A 20,407-nucleotide genomic window follows, 5' to 3' on the forward strand; every position below is an offset into this window, starting at 1 on the left:
CCTTAACAAGGAAATTAAGGACTTTTATGATTACTAGAAACTTCCAGGCAGGTGTGTTGGAGCAGGTTGGAGCCAAACTCTGTGAAGAAAGGTTGCCCTCCACGGAAAATTGGCACGTTCCTAATTCAACACACCTGAGCAAGCCTTTAGGAAAACTACAACCTTCCAGGCAGGTGTGTTGCAGCAGGACGGAGCCAAACTCTGCAAAAAGGTGGCTTCTCCAGGAGCAGAATTGGACAACTATGGAGAACTTTAATCTTCACCTCAGGAATGACTATGTAACACCTACTTAAATTTTCTACTCCAAATCAAGCTCCTGGAGCCCCACCTTCCTTCAACACGCCAAAACAAGCAAATTAAGGACTTCAGAAATACTAGAAACTTCCAGGCAGGTGTAAAGGTTGCCCCCCAAGGACCAGGACTGGATGACTCTGGAGAACAATAATCTTTACCTCAGGAATGGCTATTTAACACTTATTTGAACCATCTACTCCCAATCGTGCTCCTGGAGGCCTACCTTTCTTAAACACACCTAAACAAGAAAATTAAGGACTTCAGGAAAACTAGAAACTTTCAGGTAGGTGAGAAGGTGGCCCTTCAGGACCAGGTTTGGACAACTCTGGAGAACTTTATTCTTCCCTCTTAGGAATGGCTATATATCACCTACTTGAACTTTCTACTCCCAATCGTGCTCCTGGAGGATCAGCTTCCTTTAACACACCTGAACAAGGCAATTCAAATCTTCAGGATTACTAGAAACTTCCAGGCAGGTGTAAAGGTGGCCCTCCAAAGACCAGGATTGGACAACTCTGGAGAACTTTATTCTTTACCTCAGGAATGGCTATTTAACACCTACTTGAACTTTCTACTCCCAATCGTGCTCCTGGAGGATCAGCTTCCTTTAACACACCTGAACAAGGCAATTCAAATCTTCAGGATTACTAGAATCTTCCAGGCAGGTGTAAAGGTGGCCCTCCAAAGACCAGGATTGGACAACTCTGGAGAACTTTATTCTTTACCTCAGGAATGGCTATTTAACACCTACTTGAACTTTCTACTCCCAATCGTGCTCCTGGAGGATCAGCTTCCTTTAACACACCTGAACAAGGCAATTCAAATCTTCAGGATTACTAGAATCTTCCAGGCAGGTGTAAAGGTGGCCCTCCAAAGACCAGGATTGGACAACTCTGGAGAACTTTATTCTTTACCTCAGGAATGGCTATTTAACACCTACTTGAACTTTCTACTCCCAATCGTGCTCCTGGAGGATCAGCTTCCTTTAACACACCTGAACAAGGCAATTCAAATCTTCAGGATTACTAGAATCTTCCAGGCAGGTGTAAAGGTGGCCCTCCAAAGACCAGGATTGGACAACTCTGGAGAACTTTATTCTTTACCTCAGGAATGGCTATTTAACGCCTACTTGAACTTTCTACTCCCAATCGTGCTCCTGGAGGCCCACCTTACTTCAACACACCTAAACAAGTAAATTACGGACTTCAGAAATACTAGAAACTTCCAGGCAAGTGTGTTGAAGCAGGTTGGAGCCAATCTTTGCAGAAAGGTGACCATCCAGGAGCAAAATTGGATAACTCATATTTAATTGCTATTTAACATCTACATGAACCTTCTACTTTGGGGTTACCCAACATGCTCCTAGAGGGCCGTTTCCCTAATTCAACAAACTTGAGCAAGTCATCAGGAATACTAGAAACTTCCAGGCAGGTGTCTTGGAGCAGGTTGGAGCCAAACTCTGTAGAAAGGTGGCCCTCCAGGAGCAGAATTTGACAACTTTGTAGAACTTTAATCTTCGCCTCCAGAATTTTATCACCTACTTGAACTTTCTACTCAATCGTGATCCTGGAGGCCTTCAACACACCTAAACAAGGAAAGTAAGGACTTCAGGATTAATTAGAAAATGAAGGTGTGAAGGTGGAACTCCAGGAGCAGGATTGGAAAACTCTGGACAAGTACAATCTTCACCTCGGGCACATGAAGGTGTATATGGGAGCCCACGAGGAAATCGTTGTCAGGTTGCTCCTTCATGAAGAATGAGCGGGCAAACGTGTACGCAATCTTGGCGCTTTCCTTCATCACATCTCCCAGCTGCCCTGTGATCTCCAGTGATCCCTCTTTGGAACCATCTTTTCCTTGATATTCTCTCGGTCGCCTCAGAGATGTCTCGATGAAGAGTGTGGAACCACCTGTGGAGGAAAGTAGAGTTGTTTTGTGGACTAAACATCTTTAGGAGTGTTCCCACCAAGTCGTTATGAAAGTTTCAAAACAAGTGTGCCAATTTTTGGCTTGAATGTTCTTGGTTGAACCCTTACCCATCGCCGTCCATGCCAGTCCCATGACAACTCCCGGTGGTGTGACGTCATACATTCTGTCCACAGTGAAGATGGGCTTCCCAACGTAGTCCTGAAGGTTCTCCTGGGTGACGCTGACCTCAGTTTTCTCGCTGTTGACAATCCGGTACGCTACTTTCCGGAATACCTGTAAAGGTACCAAACTTAGCTACGCTTGCAGAACACTCTTAAAGATGGGTAAGAAGCTAGTCGTACCTTCTCGACTTGCTTCTGAAGGTTCCTGACACCACTCTCCCGGCAGTACTGTCTGATGAGCACGTTCAGAGCCTCGGGGGTGATTTTCGCCTTCTGCTCATCCAAACCACATAGAGTTCGCAACTGGGGTACCAAGTATCTCTGTGGTGGTTATAAGGACCGGGAAAGGACTAAGTAAAGTCAAACTCTTGCAATGCTTTTAGTAGAACTGACTCTTTGGAAGCAACTTCCAGTTGCCTTCTAGCTGAAGCAATTTGAGGTTTAAAAGTTAACAACCAGTCATGAACTAGCAACCGTCTGGTTGTGACTACGCCAGACCCAAATTGTCAACCTGACCCAAATAGGTCCAAATCAGACTCTGGTGCCCACTTTAATGCATGCAGTGAATCAGTAAAACTTTGGAAGCGACTTACAGGGACAATTGCCCAGAAGCAACTCTAGGCTCATGGCTCACTAAGAACCAGTTTTGAACCAGTAATCTTCCGATTACAAACAATGGATCCAAACTGTAATGCTGACCCAAAAATGTGTCATTGACACACCATGTAAACGTACCTCTGCAATGGCAAGTTTCTCCTGTGCAACATAACCTGATACATTGATCATTTCCATTCTGTCTCTTAAGGGTTCAGGAATAGTGTCGAGAACATTGGCCGTGCAAATGAAAAGCACCTGAAAACCAAAGAAAACAACAATGAAGGCTCAATGAAACCAGTGTCTCCTTCCAGCAAATGGTGATTTTTAATAGTTCATACCTTAGACAGGTCAACGGGCACATCCAGGTAGTGGTCAAGGAAGTTAGCGTTCTGTTCTGGATCTAAAAGCTCAAGCAGAGCAGAAGATGGGTCACCCTGGTAACCTCGACCTATTTTGTCAACCTGTACAAAAAAAAAAAAGGTCAATAGAGTATTAGTCATTTTAACATAAGAAAAAAACAAAGTATACAGTAGGGTAGGGTTAAGATTAGATTTGTACATCATACTTCGTCAATAAGAACCAATGGGTTTTCAGTCTTAGTTTTCTTTAGACATTGGATGATTTTTCCTGGCATTGCACCAACATATGTTCTCCTGCAATGCACAAACAAAACAAATGTTCACAGAGTATAAAAATATGTATTGACTCTACATAATGGTTATTAGCACATACCTGTGGCCTTTAATTTCCGCCACATCAGTCATGCCTCCCACGCTAAAGCGGAAGTATTCGCGATTAAGTGCTCTGGCGATTGAGCGAGCAATGCTGGTCTTTCCAACTCCAGGAGGCCCATAGAAACACAAGATCTTTCCCTGTGTGCTGCCTCTTAGCTGGCTTACAGCTATGAACTCCTGCATGAATGAACAATGAGCATGGTTAATAGGATTTAGAAGGCAAATTTTTCCCATTCTCATGGGATAAAAGTTCAGGCGTTCATGCTTGTTTTACCAGAATGCGTTTCTTGACATCATCCATTCCATAGTGGTCCTCTTCCAACACCTCTTTGGCTTGACTCAACTCTAGATTTTCCTCGCTGTTGGTGCCCCATGGCATGGAGGTCAGCCAGTCTAAATAGTTACGAGTAACACTGGTGATTTTAGGAGGGAAAAAAAGTTTGAATGAGTAAAATAGCATCTTAAGGTGATTTAAGTTTGTGGAACATGGTAATTGGTTTGTTGCTGGTCTAAGGTGGTCTATCAGGTCAAAACACAAACATCTTTTTTTCAAACTTGTTGCTGGTTTAAGTTGGTCTACCAATTTGAAACCAAATCCACCAGTTTGTAGTCCATCTGATCAACCATCTAGCGTAGCTTGGCTAATGATCAGGCAAAATTCATGTACAACCATCTTTAGCTGCTTTTATTAAACTTTGTGGTTCTACAATGGTCTACCAAGTGCACAAGCTGGTGGTCTAATGGACGAATGTTCTAGAGGAGTTTGGAGCAGCTAAAGACCAACTAGAATTCATGTACAACAATCTTAAGCAGGTTTTAGCTGTGTTTTTAATCAACATGTTGCTGGTCTAAGGTGGTATAAACCAAATCTAGCAACTCAACAGTCAACCTGATCAACCATCTAGACCAGCTTGGATCAGCTAATGACCAGGTAAAGTCCACGCATGACTATCTTAAGCTGGTTTCATTAACCTGTGTGGGGTTCTAAGGTGGTCTACCAGCTCCACTAGAAGGTAGTTCAATGGATGAATCTTCTACAGCAATTTGGAGCACCTAAAGACCATCTAGAATCCATGTAAACAGATCAACATTCTAAAGCAGTTTGGAATAGCAATTAAACTCCAGATACAGCCTTCTGCTTTTATTAACCTTTATCCGGTTCTAAGGTGGTTTAGCAGGTCCACCAGCTCGTAATCCAATAGTTGAACCTTCTATGGCAGTTTGGAGCAGCTATAGACTAGCTAGAATCCATGTGAAACCAAGAAAAGCTGGTTTTCACTGGGTTTTGTCAACTTTGTTGCTGGACTAAGATGGTCTACCAAGTCCACAAGCTTGTAATCAATCTTCTAACAGTTTAGAGCAGCTAAAGACCAGAGAGAATCCATGTACAACCATCTTAAGCTGGTTTTAACTGGGTTTTGATCACATTGTTTTTGGTCTACAAATCTACCATCTTGGAGTATCTTGGAACAGCTAATGATTAGGCAGGACTCATGCACAACCATGTTAAGAAGGGTTTTGTCAACTTTGCTGCTGGACTAAGGTGACCTACAAGGTCAAAACCAGGCGCACAAGCTTGTAGTCCAACAACCTTTTAGAGCTCTTTGGACCAGCTAAAGACCAGCTAGAATCCATCTACAACCATCTTCAGCTGGTTTTAGCTGGGTTTTGACAAATTTGTTGCCAGTCCAAGGTGGTCTCCCAGGTTGAAACCAGGTCCAGCTTAGTCCAACCTTCTAGAACAGCTCGAAACAGCTAAAGACGAGGTGAAGTCCCTGTACAACCATCTCAAGCTGGTTGTAACTGGTTTTTGGCAAATTTGTTGCTGGCCTAAGGTGGTCTACCAGGTTAAAACCAGGTTTAGATTGTAGCCCAGCCTACAAGAGCAACTTGGATCAGATAATGACCAGCTAAAATCCATGCACAACATGTTAATCTGGTTTTAGCTTGGTTTTATCAACCTTGTTGTGGTCTACCAGGTTAAAACCAGGTCCAACTTGTAGTCTAAGCTTCTAGAGCGGCTTAAAGCAGCTAAAGACCAGATAGATTCCATGTCCAACCATTTTAAGTAGGTTTTAGCCGGGTATTGGCAAATTTATTGCCAGTCTAAGGTGGTCTACCAGGTTGAAACCAGGTCCAGCTTGTAATCCAACTTTTTAGAGCAGCTAAAGACCAGGTAGTTTCCATGTGCAACCATTTTAAGCTGTTTTTTGGCAATTTTTTTGTCAATCTAACATTGTCTAATAGGTTGAGACCAGGTCCAGCTTGTGGTCTAACCTTCTAGAACAGTCAATAATCAAGTTAAATCCATGCACAACATCTTAATCTGGTTTTAGCTGGGTTTTATCAACCTTGTTGTGGTCTACCAGGTTAAAACCAGGTCCAGCTTGTAATCCAACTTTCTAGAGCAGCTAAAGACCAGGTAGATTCCATGTCCAACCATTTTAAGCTGGTTTTTGCCAGTCTAACATTGTCTAATAGCTTGAAACCAGGTCCAGCTTGTGGTCTAACCTTCTAGAACGGTCAATAATAAGGTTAAATCCATGCACAACATCTTAATCTGGTTTTAGCTTGGTTTTATCAACCTTGTTGTGGTCTACCAGGTTAAAACCAGGCCCAGCTTGTAATCCAACTTTCTAGAGCAGCTAAAGACCAGGTAGATTCCATGTGCAACCATTTTAAGCTGGTTTTAGCTGGGTTTTGGCAAATTTGTTGTCGGCCTAACATTGTCTACTAGGTTGAAACCAGGTCCAGCTTGTGGTCTAACCTTCTAGAACAGTCAATAATCGGGTTAAACCCATGTACAACCATCTTAAGCCATTTTTAGCTGGGTTTTCAGCTTCTTGAACGTTTTAAGGGACATTAAAGGTGCCATAGAATGGAAAACTGTGTTTACCTTGGCAAAGTTGAATAATAACAGTTCAGCACATGGACATGACATACCATGAGTCTCAAATACCATTGTTTCCTCCTTCTTATACAATTCTGGTGTTTGCAAAAGACCACTGAAAAATAGGTCAATTCCAACATAACACCGACTATTACGCAATAGTCCCGATCGTTAATAGTTACGCCCCAATATTTCTAGGGTTGTAAATGGACCTGTAAAACCGTTTCTGGAGAATTTTTGCTCTTTTCTATGCCATATACCTTCTATGTAGACGTCAGAGAACAATTTAAAATATTGTTTCAATGCATTCTATGGCACCTTTACGAATATGTAATTATATCAACACTGACAAACTCTTACTTAAACTCTGAGGAGTGGTTATCTAACAGCCCGAGTTTATTTAGCTCCTCGTTAATAACGTCCATGATGTGCTGAGGTACGGTTCGATCCTTCAACCTCTCCCTGAACTTCTCCTCAATAGCGTCTTTGTCCTCTTTCTCCAGGCCGAGCTCCTTCTTAATGATCTTCAGCTGCTCCTGGAGGAGGTACTTCCTGTGCGTCTGCTTGATCTTCTCTTCAACCTTAGCATCAAGACAAACAGGCATAAAATGGAAGAAAACTCAAACAAACAAGCAACAGCATGTCAAGGACAGTCCTTATTCGCGCCCTCACCTCCCTGCCAAGACGCTGCTGTAGTTTACTCAACTCGTATTCTTTCTTCAGGAGAGAAAGCGCTTTGTAAAGTCGTTTGGGAATCTGCAAACACAGTTTTCATGTTAGATACACATTAACGTTCGGAGAAACTATTTTGAAGGCCATAAACGTACGTTTGTTTCCTCCAGGACGTCCTGTAGCTCGTGAGATTCGGCCCCGGTCAGCGCCGCTCCCATGTCACTCAGATAAATGGGATTATCCACCACTCTCTGACCGGCCTGCATCATCTGGAGCACAGACTCTCTACCAAACAATCAGACAAACAAACATTTGCGCTAATAATTTCTTAGCTTTTAGTTTTGAACATCCTTTTTCATCTATTTTACCTGTACAGTGGATTCAGAGCGATAATGTCGCGAATAGTCTTGACGATCTCAGCAGTCAGGGCCTGGTTTGAAACAACAGAGTATGAATTAATTCTGAACTAAAATTGAACGAAAACACTAAATATACAAATAAAACGATACTAAACTGACACTGACCTTGACCTCTTCTGTGACCTGGAACTCCTCATGGACCACGTTGTCCACCTCCACCATGAGGACGCCGGACAGAGGAAGCGCCTCCACCACAAACTCTGCCTCCCGCACCTTCTCCTCCATCGCCTCCGCCAGAGGCGCCGAATCCTTGCGCGATCGTTTCTGTTTCCGCCGCAGAGCTTTCGGCTGCTCACCTTCCACCTCCAGGGGCGCAGGCTCTTCCGGCTCGACCTCTAGCTGCTTATTGATACGGATTCTGTAAAAAAAAATAATAATAAGAACTTAACGGAAACTGTATTCTTCTCGAATAGTCAACAAACAAGTAAAAAATATCACACACTTGTTTTAATAATAAAAACTAATTCATTTATTTTACATATAATTTCCCTCTAGAGGTTCATGATGGAACTGCACTTGTTATAATAATGTCAATGTAAATAAATCAATTCAATATAAAAATAATAATTATCCACAAAAAAGTGTGAATTATTTATTGTCATTTAATTAATTAATTTATTTATTTATTTAATTACGACATAGCCAACATACTGTTATTCTATTTAAAATTATTTTCACTAGAAAAGTCCAGCAATTCATCTAGGACTTGCTAACGACATGGTAAACTAAATCATGATAAACATGTTAAATTATGCTAACAATGTCCTAAAACATGCAACGTTTTAAAACACGTTAGCAATGAGCTAGCAGAATGTTAAAATGTGATAGACACAGTAGCAATGCTAAATCATGCCAACGTGCGAAAATATGCTAGCTGTTTTAAAATGTTAACGACAAACTAGCAATATGCTAAAATATGCAATGCTAAATCATGCTAACAATGTGCGAAAATATGCTAGCTGTTTTAAAATGTTAACAAACTAGCAATATGCTAAAATATGCAAATTAGCAATGTTAAAACATGCTAACAATGTGCGAAAATATGCTAGCTGTTTTAAAATGTTAACGACAAACTAGCAATATGCTAAAATATGCAATGCTAAATCATGCTAACAATGTGCGAAAATATGCTAGCTGTTTTAAAATGTTGACAAACTAGCAATATGCTAAAATATGCAATTAGCAATGTTAAATCATGCCAACAATGTGCGAAAATATGCTAGCTGTTTTAAAGTGTTAACGACAAACTAGCAATACGCTAAAATATGCAATTAGCAACGCTAAATCATGCCAACAATGTGCGAAAATATGCTAGCTGTTTTAAAATGTTAACGACAAACTAGCAATATGCTAAAATATGCAATTAGCAATGCTAAATCATGCCAACAATGTGCGAAAATATGCTAGCTGTTTTAAAATGTTAACAAACTAGCAATATGCTAAAATATGCAAATTAGCAATGTTAAATCATGCCAACAATGTGCGAAAATATGCTAGCTGTTTTAAAATGTTAACGACAAACTAGCAATATGCTAAAATATGCAATTAGCAATGTTAAAACATGCTAACAATGTGCAAAAATATGCTAGATGTTTTAAAATGTTAACAAACTAGCAATATGCTAAAATGTGCAATTAGCAATGTTAAATCATGCTAACAATGTGCGAAAATATGCTAGCTGTTTTAAAATGTTAACGACAAACTAGCAATATGCTAAAATATGCAATTAGCAATGTTAAAACATGCTAACAATGTGCAAAAATATGCTAGATGTTTTAAAATGTTAACAAACTAGCAATATGCTAAAATATGCAATTAGCAATGTTAAATCATGCTAACAATGTGCGAAAATATGCTAGCTGTTTTAAAATGTTAACGACAAACTAGCAATATGCTAAAATATGCAATTAGCAATGTTAAAACATGCTAACAATGTGCAAAAATATGCTAGATGTTTTAAAATGTTAACAAACTAGCAATATGCTAAAATATGCAATTAGCAATGTTAAATCATGCTAACAATGTGCGAAAATATGCTAGCTGTTTTAAAATGTTAACGACAAACTAGCAATATGCTAAAATATGCAATTAGCAATGTTAAATCATGCTAACAATGTGCAAAAATATGCTAGCTGTTTTAAAATGTTAACAAACTAGCAATATGCTAAAATATTCAATTAACAATGTTAAATCATGCTAACAATGTGCAAAATATGCTAGATGTTTTAAAATGTTAACAAACTAGCAATATGCTAAAATATGCAATTAGCAATGTTAAATCATGCCAACAATGTGCGAAAATATGCTAGCTGTTTTAAAATGTTAACGACAAACTAGCAATATGCTAAAATATGCAATTAGCAATGTTAAATCATGCCAACAATGTGCGAAAATATGCTAGCTGTTTTAAAATGTTAACAAACTAGCAATATGCTAAAATATGCAATTAGCAATGCTAAATCATGCCAACAATGTGCGAAAATATGCTAGCTGTTTTAAAATGTTAACGACAAACTAGCAATATGCTAAAATATGCAATTAGCAATGTTAAATCATGCTAACAATGTGGGAAAATATGCTAGCTGTTTTAAAATGTTAACGACAAACTAGCAATATGCTAAAATATGCAATTAGCAATGTTAAATCATGCTAACAATGTGCGAAAATATGCTAGCTGTTTCAAAATGTTAACGACAAACTAGCAATATGCTAAAATATGCAATTAGCAATGTTAAATCATGCTAACAATGTGCGAAAATATGCTAACTGTTTTAAAATGTTAACGACAAACTAGCAATATGCTAAAATATGCACTTAGCAATGTTAAATCATGCTAACAATGTGCGAAAATATGCTAGCTGTTTTTAAATGTTAACGACAAACTAGCAATATGCTAAAATATGCAATTAGCAACGCTAAATCATGCCAACAATGTGCGAAAATATGCTAGCTGTTTTAAAATGTTAACAACAAACTAGCAATACGCTAAAATATGCAATTAGCAACGCTAAATCATGCCAACAATGTGCGAAAATATGCTAGCTGTTTTAAAATGTTAACAACAAACTAGCAATACGCTAAAATATGCAATTAGCAATGCTAAATCATGCTAACAATGTGCGAAAATATGCTAGCTGTTTTAAAATGTTAACGACAAACTAGCAATATGCTAAAATATGCAATTAGCAATGCTAAATCATGCTAACAATGTGCGAAAATATGCTAGATGTTTTAAAATGTTAACGACAAACTAGCAATATGCTAAAATATGCAATTAGCAATGTTAAATCATGCTAACAATGTGCTAAAATGAGCTACTTACATTTTAAAACATTTTAGCAACATGCTAGCAATGTGCTAAATTGTGATGAACAGGTTAAGTGTTAAATTATGCTAAAATGCTAAAAACAATGTCTTAAAACATGCCGTTTTAAAATGTTAGCAATAAGCTAACAACATGTTAAAACGTGAAACACACTAACAATGCTAAATCATGCTAACAATGTCCTAAAACATGCAACGTTTTAAAACACGTTAGCAATGAGCTAGCAGAATGTTAAAATGTGATAGACACACTAGCAATGCTAAATCATGCCAACAATGTGCGAAAATATGCTAGCTGTATTAAAACATGTCATGCTATGCATGTAGCATACTAACGTGCTAAAATGTGATAAACATGTTGGCAATATGTTAAATAATGCTAGCAATGTGCTAAATCAGGTTAACAGCATGCTAGCAGTGTTAACTTGTGATAATCATGCTAATAATGCTAAATCATGTTACCAATTTTCTAAGTATGCTAGCTGTTGTAAAACATGTTAACAACATGCTAGCAGTTTGCTAAAATTTTTTATAAAAATGCTAGCAATGTGCTAAAAACCTGTGCTAAAACATGTTAGCAACATGCTAGTAGCGTGCTAAAACATGATACACATGTTAATAATGATAAATCACGCTAACAATGTGTTAAAACGGTAACTTTTGAAACACCTTAACAACATGCAAGCAGTGTGCTAAAACCGGTGATAAACATGCTAGCAATGATACCAAATTGTTAAACATGCTAGCTATGTTTTAAAAACATGTTAGCAACATGCAATCAGCATGCTAAAATGTTAAAACATGCCATTTTATTATTATTTATCAAAAGGTCATAGCTTTTTTAAGGATTACTTTAAGTAATGTAGCTAATGAGTTCATTTAACTAATAAAATGAACCGGGAATGTCTTTTTTAACGTTAACGTGACTTCACCTTCTGTGTCCCATCACAATCATCCGTAGTTTGTCTCCGAGGTCCTGCATCTCATGGATCTGCACAAATGTCCCAGTGTGATAAACCGCATCCAGATTCTCCACCACATCTGACTCGTTACTGACCAACAAACACACCACAGTCAACACAAATCAACCAGAATACACCGCTATATGCCTCCAAAGGCAAAGTGCAGTAACTACGCCAACAGTGAAACTGCGAAAAAGGGACAAAATTGAACCAGGAGACTTTGCCACAAGACAAAACAGTTGTCACAAAGTCCATTTTAAGCCTTAACTCACTTTTGACCAAATGCGTAGTTACTGCGCTTTGCCTTTGGAGGGCAGTATAGTTTAACTACGTTTAACTATTCCTTAATCACTCACCTGTCATCTTTCTTCAAGAAAACCCCAGCATACGGCTGAGCGAGACGCACTTTACGCCTCAACAGGTCCATGAGCTGCTTGTTTTTGACCTAAAGATGCCAAAATATTCACAAATGCACACATTTACATTGTTAATTTTAACAAACAATTATGTTGGGATTTTCTGATTGATCAAATAATCGACTGATTAATCGACTACCAAGATACTCGTTCCCTGCTTTCAATGTCATAAAATCCAAAAATTTTGCAAGGAAACTTTTTCCATGTAGATTTGTGAGTATATCACATAAAACTACACGATATCAACTACCCAAGTACTCACAAATACTTAACCAAGTTAAATCGGACATGTTTTACCTGTAATTTAACAAAGGTCTACTAAAATATGACTCCACTTTTTTATATATCACAATATAATATCAATATCGTCTGGACAATGGAAAGTTTTGTGATCATTTTTCATCCGATTAATCGAATAAATAATCAACTATCAAGATACTCATACTCACTTTCTGTCAATGTCTAAAAATCTTTAAATATTGCAAGAAAATTATTTATATTTTTTATAAACATGATTAATTATTTATAAACATGATTCCAGTTTTTTTTTTTTTTTTTTTACATATCGGAATATAATATTGATATCGCCTGGAAAGAGGAAAATATTGTGATATTAAATTTTCATCCGATTAATCGAATTAATAATCGACAGATTATTCGAATACTCGTTTCCTACTTTGAATGTCATAAAATCTGAAAATATTGCAAGAAAAAAATTATATAGCTTGAGAGTATATCACATAACACTACACTACTTGATATCAACTATCCAAGTACTCACACATATTTAACCAAGTTTAATCAGACACAAACTACTTTTTCTAGTTATATAAGGTTAAAATGCACGTTTGCCTGCAATTTAACTAAGGTCTACTAAAACATGATACCATTTTATTTATTTATTTTTTTTACATATCAGAATATAATATTGATATCGCCTGGACAGTGGAAAATATTGTGATAGTAATTTTTAATCCGATTAATCAAATAAATAATTAACAGATTAATCGACTACTCGAATACTCGTTTCCTACTTTCAATGTCATAAAATCTGAAAATATTGCAAGAAAAAAAATATAGCTTTTTTGAGTATCTCACATAACACTACACTACTTGATATCAACTATCCAAGTACTCACACACATTTAACCAAGTTTAATCGCACACAAACTACTTTTACTAGTTATATAAAGTTAAAATACATGTTTTATCTGCAATTTAACTAAGGTCTACTAAAACATGATACCAATTATTATTATTTTTTTTTTTTTTTACATATCAGAATATAATATTGATATCGCCTGGACAGTGGAAAATATTGTGATATTAATTTTTAATCCGATTAATCAAATAAATAATTAACAGATTAATCGACTACTCGAATACTACCCAAGTACTCACAAATATTTAAGCAAGGTAAATTGAACACAAACTACTTTTCCTAATTATATAACGTTAAAATACATGTTTTGCCTTTAACTTAAATAAAGTATAAAGTTTATTTCCTTATATCGCAATATAATATCAATACCTTGTGGAGAATGGAAAATTTAGTGGTGTGAATTTTTCATCCAATTAATCGAATAAATAATTAACTGATTATTGAACTTTCAAAATTTGAAAATATTACAATGACATTTTTTAATATAGATTTTTCAAGTATATCACATCACATTACACTACTCAATGTCACTACCAAAGTACTCACAAATATTTAAGTAGAATCGGACACAAACTACTTTTTCTAGTTATATAAGGTTAAAATACATGTTTTGCCTGTAATTTAACTAAGGTCTACTAAAACATGATTCCAGGTTTTTTTTTTTTTTTTAACATATCTGAATATAATATTGCTATCGCCTGGACAGTGGAAAACATTGTGATATTAATTTTTAATCCGATTAATCGAATAAATAATCAACAGATTAATCGACTATCAAGATATTCGTTGCCTACTTTCAATGCCATAAAATCAGGAAATACTGCAAGAAATTTTTATATAGCTTTTTTGAGTATATCACATAAAACAACACTACTTGATATCAATTATCCAAGTACTCACAAATATTTAACCAAGTTAAATCAGACACAAACTACCTTTTCTAGTTATTCAAGGTTAAAATGCATGTTTGCCTGTAATTTAACTAAGGTAAACAAAAACGCAATTTTTATTTTTATTTCATATTGCAACATAATATCGATATCGTCTGGACAGTGGAAAATACTGTGATTCATTCCCTTCTTTCAACCTCATAAAAAACAAAAAATATTTTAAGGATTTTTTTTACATATATTTTACGAGTATTTCACATAAAACTACTTAAAATCAACTACCCAAGCACTCAAAAATATTTAACAAACTTAAATCATTCACAAACTACTTTTTCTAGTTATACAAGGTTAAATACATGTTTTGCCAGTAATTCAGCTAAGGTCTACTTAAATATGATTCCAATTTTTTAATATCGCAATATAATATCAATATCGTCTGGACAGTGAAAATATTGTGATATGAATTTTTCATCCAATTAATTGAATAAAAAAATGTATCAATTAATCGACTACCAAGATACTCGTTCTCTTCTGTTAATATCATAACATCCAAAAATACTGCAAGAAAACTTTCATATGAGTGTATCACAGTAGTGTACTCACCCAAGTACTCACAAATATTTAACCAAGTTAAATCGGACCCAAACTACTTTTTCGACTTATATAAGGTTAAAATACATGTTCGGCCTGTAATTTAAGGTCTACTAAAATGTGATTCCAGTTTTTTCTCATATCTAAATATAATATCGATATCATCTGGACAATGGACAATATCATGATATGAATTTTCATCCGATTAATCAAATGAATATTCGACCGCTTAATCAACTATCACGATACTCATTTCCTTCTATCAATGTCACAAAATCTGAAAATGTCTGAATATATTATCAATATTGTCTGGTCAGTGAAAAAATATCATAATGTGAATTTTCATCAGATTATTCTATTAAGTAATCGACCGATTAATCAACTATCAAGATACTCATTCCCTACTTTAAATGTTAAAAAATAAAAAAATATCTGAATATAATATCAATATCGTCTGGACAGTGGAAAATATCATGGTATGGTATGATATTTTCACCGAATTAAATCGCATAAATTATCAACCGATTAATCGACAATCAAGATAAACGTTCCTTACAAATCTAAAAAATATTGCAATTAAACTTTAAAGGGATAGTTCGAGCATTTAAGACATGAAGTTGTATGCAATCCTTATCAGCACTATAGTGTATACACACTGACCCACACTGCGTTCACCTCCCTGGTCAGAGTTCTGGCCGCTGGAAGTTTTTCAAGAAAGTAGTCACGGTTAGTTTCCGGGGCCTCAAAACTGTGCGTTTTTACGTGAAAAAAATATATGCGTTTCAAAGCTTGATTAATTTACATCACAAAAAACACTCCTGACAAAAATCATACCTCAGTTTTAATCGGCACTATATTCTTTCCGTTTCCATCAATCCGCGCTGCTGTCAGTTCGCACGTTCCGATCAGCTGTTGATAGCGCGACTCGCTGACAACATGTCTGACTACGAAACTTCTGATGATGAAACCAATTTTAGCACAATGTCAGACGGAACAGACGATATATATATTTTTATATTAGACCTCGTTTCACGTGATTTCCACAGGAGTCTAAACCTCAGATTGTTTCCTGTACATTTTAGACATGGGATCTCCAGTCCTCGTGAGCTACTGTCTTGCTGGTTTTAGTTTTTCTCTGATGCAACACACCTGACTCAAATCAACAGGTAATTAGCAGGCTTGTACAGAATTGCTGCGTCCCAATTCGCCTACTTATACTATGCACTAAAAGTATGTACTCTTTTTGTGAAGAAAAAGTACATACTTTTGAGTATGTAGCAGAATAGTAGGCAAGCTTTGGGACATACTACTTCGTCATAACTGCTTCTTTAACGGACGCTCTGTTGCTTAGTTACCTGAATCCTGTCACTGTTTAAACTGCCCTGTCAATCATCACAGTTAATATTTATATACATTTTGTTTCATTTATTTTCCTACCGTATTAGAGAGAAATGAAGAGGCACTTTCTTTCACGAGTCTTTCATGCCGTGAACTCTGCTCTTGTTTGCAAAATTATGCATTTAAACGTTAATGACCAAACCTATCATTGTAAAAGTTCATAATGTTGCTGCACATGAAATATAACACGGATAACATTAAATAAATGTATTTTTTTTATCAGGTTACACATTGATTATTTATCACTCAAACCCCTTTCTCTACCGGTCCTTTGGTCGCGCATATCCTCCATGTTTGTAGTTTAACACTTTTTATGCGTGTTTGTAGTTTAATCGAATCCTCGTTCACCGCGCAATGTGTTGTGGGCAATATTAGCCGTTAGAGTGTGCATTGATCCGCACTTCGAATTCCGAAGTTAAGTAGTAGACCATCCGGGAATCTTTGGAATACTTTTTTAAGCATACTACGATTTGGGACATACTAATTCTATTTTCGAATACTATTTAGGACGGATAGTATGCGAATTGGGACGCAGCAAATGTCTCATTTGAGAAAGGTGTCCTGTCATAGGAAAACATCGAGCTGCAGGAATGTAGCTCACGATGACCGGAGTTGGAGATACCTGGTTTAGACCTACCTGTATGTGACTTCAAGCACACTTATAAACACGATGATACCGACGCACGTTCCGCATAGTTACAGACAATAACAAATATAGCAAAGCATCATATTTTGTTGTGTTATATAGATTCAATTAAATTCATTAGTTATGACATTTGCCGATTTTCTCACCACATAGACAGTCGATTATTGTCGATGCTATCACTGCCCCGGTTAGAATATTCTCAATGTAACGTTAGCCTAAAAACCGACGTTAGCTTCAAAATAAACCTGTCGTATGCGACATAAAGTTAGTAAATAGAGCTTACCCGTGGTACTGGTACAGCAGAACTCTTTAAAATCCGTTTTTTGATTTTTCCTCCTTGGTTGGGGATGTAATCGTCTTCGCTGAAGTGAGCACTGCACAAACGAAAATCCTTGATACTGGATATTTTATTTCCCGCAGAGTAGCCGATGGCAACCAGCCAAAGCTGTCTCATAACTATATCAGAAACAGGAAAACGATGGAATCTGAACGGCGATCCCTGCACATTCTTGTGGTCACAACCTGGGAATTTACAAGTTCGCACCATTGTTAATTTTCTACTTTTTACACATTCGAGTGTGTAATGGAACAGCTGATCGGAACGTGCGAACTGACAGCAGCGCGGATTGATGGAAACGGAAAGAAAATAGTGCCGATTAAAACTGAGGTATGATTTTTGTCAGGAGTGTTTTTTGTGATGTAAATTAATCAAGCTTTGAAACGCATATATTTTTTTCACGTAAAAACGCACAGTTTTGAGGCCCCGGAAACTAACCGTGACTACTTTCTTGAAAAACTTCCAGCGGCCAGAACTCTGACCAGGGAGGTGAACGCAGTGTGGGTCAGTGTGTATACACTATAGTGCTGATAAGGACTGCATACAACTTCATGTCTTAAATGCTCGAACTATCCCTTTAACAAGATTTTTAGAGCATATCACATAAATCTTCCTGATATCAACTACCCAAGTACTAAATATTTAACCAGGTTGAATCAGACACAAACTGTTGATAGAGAACTTTCTAGATGCTCCATTCACTCACACACAGACTGAGGATGATGAAATCCTCAGTAAACAACAAAGAGGATGTAAACACTGTAGTAAAACTGCAGTAAAACACACACAAAAAAACTTTAAACGCAAATAATACCAACATATGTAACAATTTAACTGTTTTTCTGCTTCTCCTCAACTTTATTTGCCTAATGGGGCTGATTGCATCATGCATGCATGTGAGCTCCCTCACCTCGATGATTTTGATGAATCTCGGAAAAACGGGATTCCGGTTGACGGCGATGAGCGGGACGTTCGGGAAGACCTCGGGCACGAGCATCGTGGTGAGAGCTGTCATCTGAGGAGGACTGTAAGGACCTTCATCACCTCCAGACTCATCATCTCCAGCGGATCCGGCGCTGCTCTCGGCTCCGTCCTCTCCAGAAAACCCGCTGCCCTTGTTCCCGAACAGAAAGCGCCGTTGACAGCCACCGTCGAGGCTCCCGGAGCCCGCGGGACCCGCCGTGACCCGACTCCACCTGTCAGTCATCACAGATGCTGTGATCCTGGCGTTGCATAAGGACTTTCTGCTGGAAATACTGGAGTAGGAGCGCTGGATGTGGATGAAGCGGCTGGCGCTGAGCGGGTCCCGCGGGAAGAGAGCGTTTAAACCGGCTCTGATCATGACTGAAGCTGCTGAGGAGCTGCTGCTGATGCTTCTGGACGCTGGACTGTATGATCTCCACACTCGCATGTAGGCCGCCATCTTTGATCTGGAGGATTCTATGCGAGGAGCACGTGACCGCGCCGCTGTCTAGTGCTGATGACGGCTTGAGGCGACGCCACGCCTCCTATTTGGATATTATAATGAGCATCAAGAGACTGAACGTATAAACGTAACATGGGTCGAAAGTCACATTTTTGCAATCAATAAAATACAAGGAAAGTATGGTTCCTGCATGGAAGACTGAATTAAAACATAACCTATAATTAAAATAAATCTTAAAATGGTACTTTATTACAATAAATGTAATATAAGGCTGTAGCATCATGGTTGCTTCACAAAAGCATGTAAATTTACTTATGTACTAAATAATTAAATGTACTATGTCTTTATCTTTTTTTTTTAATCCTTGCAAAAGTAAATATTTTAACATTAACATTTAAATTCTATCTATAACAAAATAAAAATTTTAATGATAAAAAATAACTTTACAATATGTCAAAAAAAAAGTATTACAAAAAATAGAATTTGGGAGAAATAAAACAGATTTTAAAAAACAAAAACAACAACAAAAAAAAAACACAGAACTTGGAAAAGAATATTTCACAGAAAAAACAAACAAACAAACAACAAAAATAAATTTGGGAAAAGATTTTTTTGGGAAAATAGACAGATTTCACAGAAAAATTAAAATTAATAATGGAATTTGGGAAGGAAAAAAGAATTCAGGGGAAAATAAAACGGATTTCACAAGGGGGGAAAAGAAGAATTTTGGGAAAGAATAAAAAAACAATGAATTTGAGTAAAACAAAAATCACACAAAAAGGAATTTAGAAAAGGATAAAACAGATTTTGTAGAAATATAAAACCGATTTCACAGAAAAAAAACTGAATTTGGGAAAGAATTAAACTTATTTTGGGGGAAAAATAAAGCATTAAAAAAATTATTAAAATACAGAATTTGTGAAAGAATAAAAAGGAATCTGGGCAAAAATTAAATGGATTTCACACACACACACAAAAAACACACAAAAGTAATATCAGAAAAATAAAATAAAAAAGGAATTTTGGAAAGAATAAAAAAAGAAGTTGGGCAAAAATTAAATGGATTTTATAAAATACAATATATTAAAAAGAATAAAACGAATATATATATATATAAAATCTATAATATAATATAATCCATATATTAAAAAAAAGAAAAAAAAAGAATAAAACAGATTTTGTTGGAAAAAAAATACAGAATTTGGAAAATGGATTTCACACACAAAAAAAGAATTTGAATGTATATTAAGGTGAGTTAAAGTAAACTGAAAGACACTAAACTAATATAAACAATAAAAAAAATCATACCTTTAGGATTCTTCAAAATTCTTGAAAGATGCTTTAAAATAAATCCCATTAAAATCCTGTAGAAATTATGATTTTTTTTTTGATTGTTTATATTAGTTTAGTGTCTTGCAGTTTACTTTAACTCACCTTAATATACATTCAAATAGGAATCCTCTACAGGATTCAAATCAGAATTTCTATCATATTTTGGAACCATTCCTGAAGGATTCCATTAGGATTTTCTTAAAGGACAAGACATAAATATCCTTTAG

At 36.6% G+C, this 20,407-nt stretch overlaps 1 protein-coding gene across 1 annotated transcript; it reads right to left on the minus strand.

The window, feature by feature from the left end:
• Positions 1-28: 28 nt before the first annotated feature.
• Positions 29-18,883, minus strand: lonp1 (lon peptidase 1, mitochondrial). Its single transcript, XM_073843987.1, has 16 exons — positions 18,333-18,883; positions 12,339-12,427; positions 11,953-12,072; positions 7,802-8,054; positions 7,646-7,707; positions 7,433-7,562; positions 7,278-7,361; positions 6,966-7,186; positions 3,990-4,128; positions 3,714-3,892; positions 3,547-3,634; positions 3,320-3,442; positions 3,120-3,236; positions 2,565-2,705; positions 2,331-2,496; positions 29-2,204 (listed from the first exon to the last, which is right to left on the minus strand). Exons 1-16 carry the CDS (start codon positions 18,843-18,845, stop codon positions 1,912-1,914), a joined length of 2,718 nt encoding a protein of 905 aa, XP_073700088.1. The 5' UTR covers positions 18,846-18,883; the 3' UTR covers positions 29-1,911.
• Between the last annotated feature and the right edge of the window lie 1,524 nt (positions 18,884-20,407).

Source organism: Garra rufa, chromosome 7, assembly GCF_049309525.1.
Source record: "Garra rufa chromosome 7, GarRuf1.0, whole genome shotgun sequence".
NCBI lineage: Eukaryota > Metazoa > Chordata > Actinopteri > Cypriniformes > Cyprinidae > Garra > Garra rufa.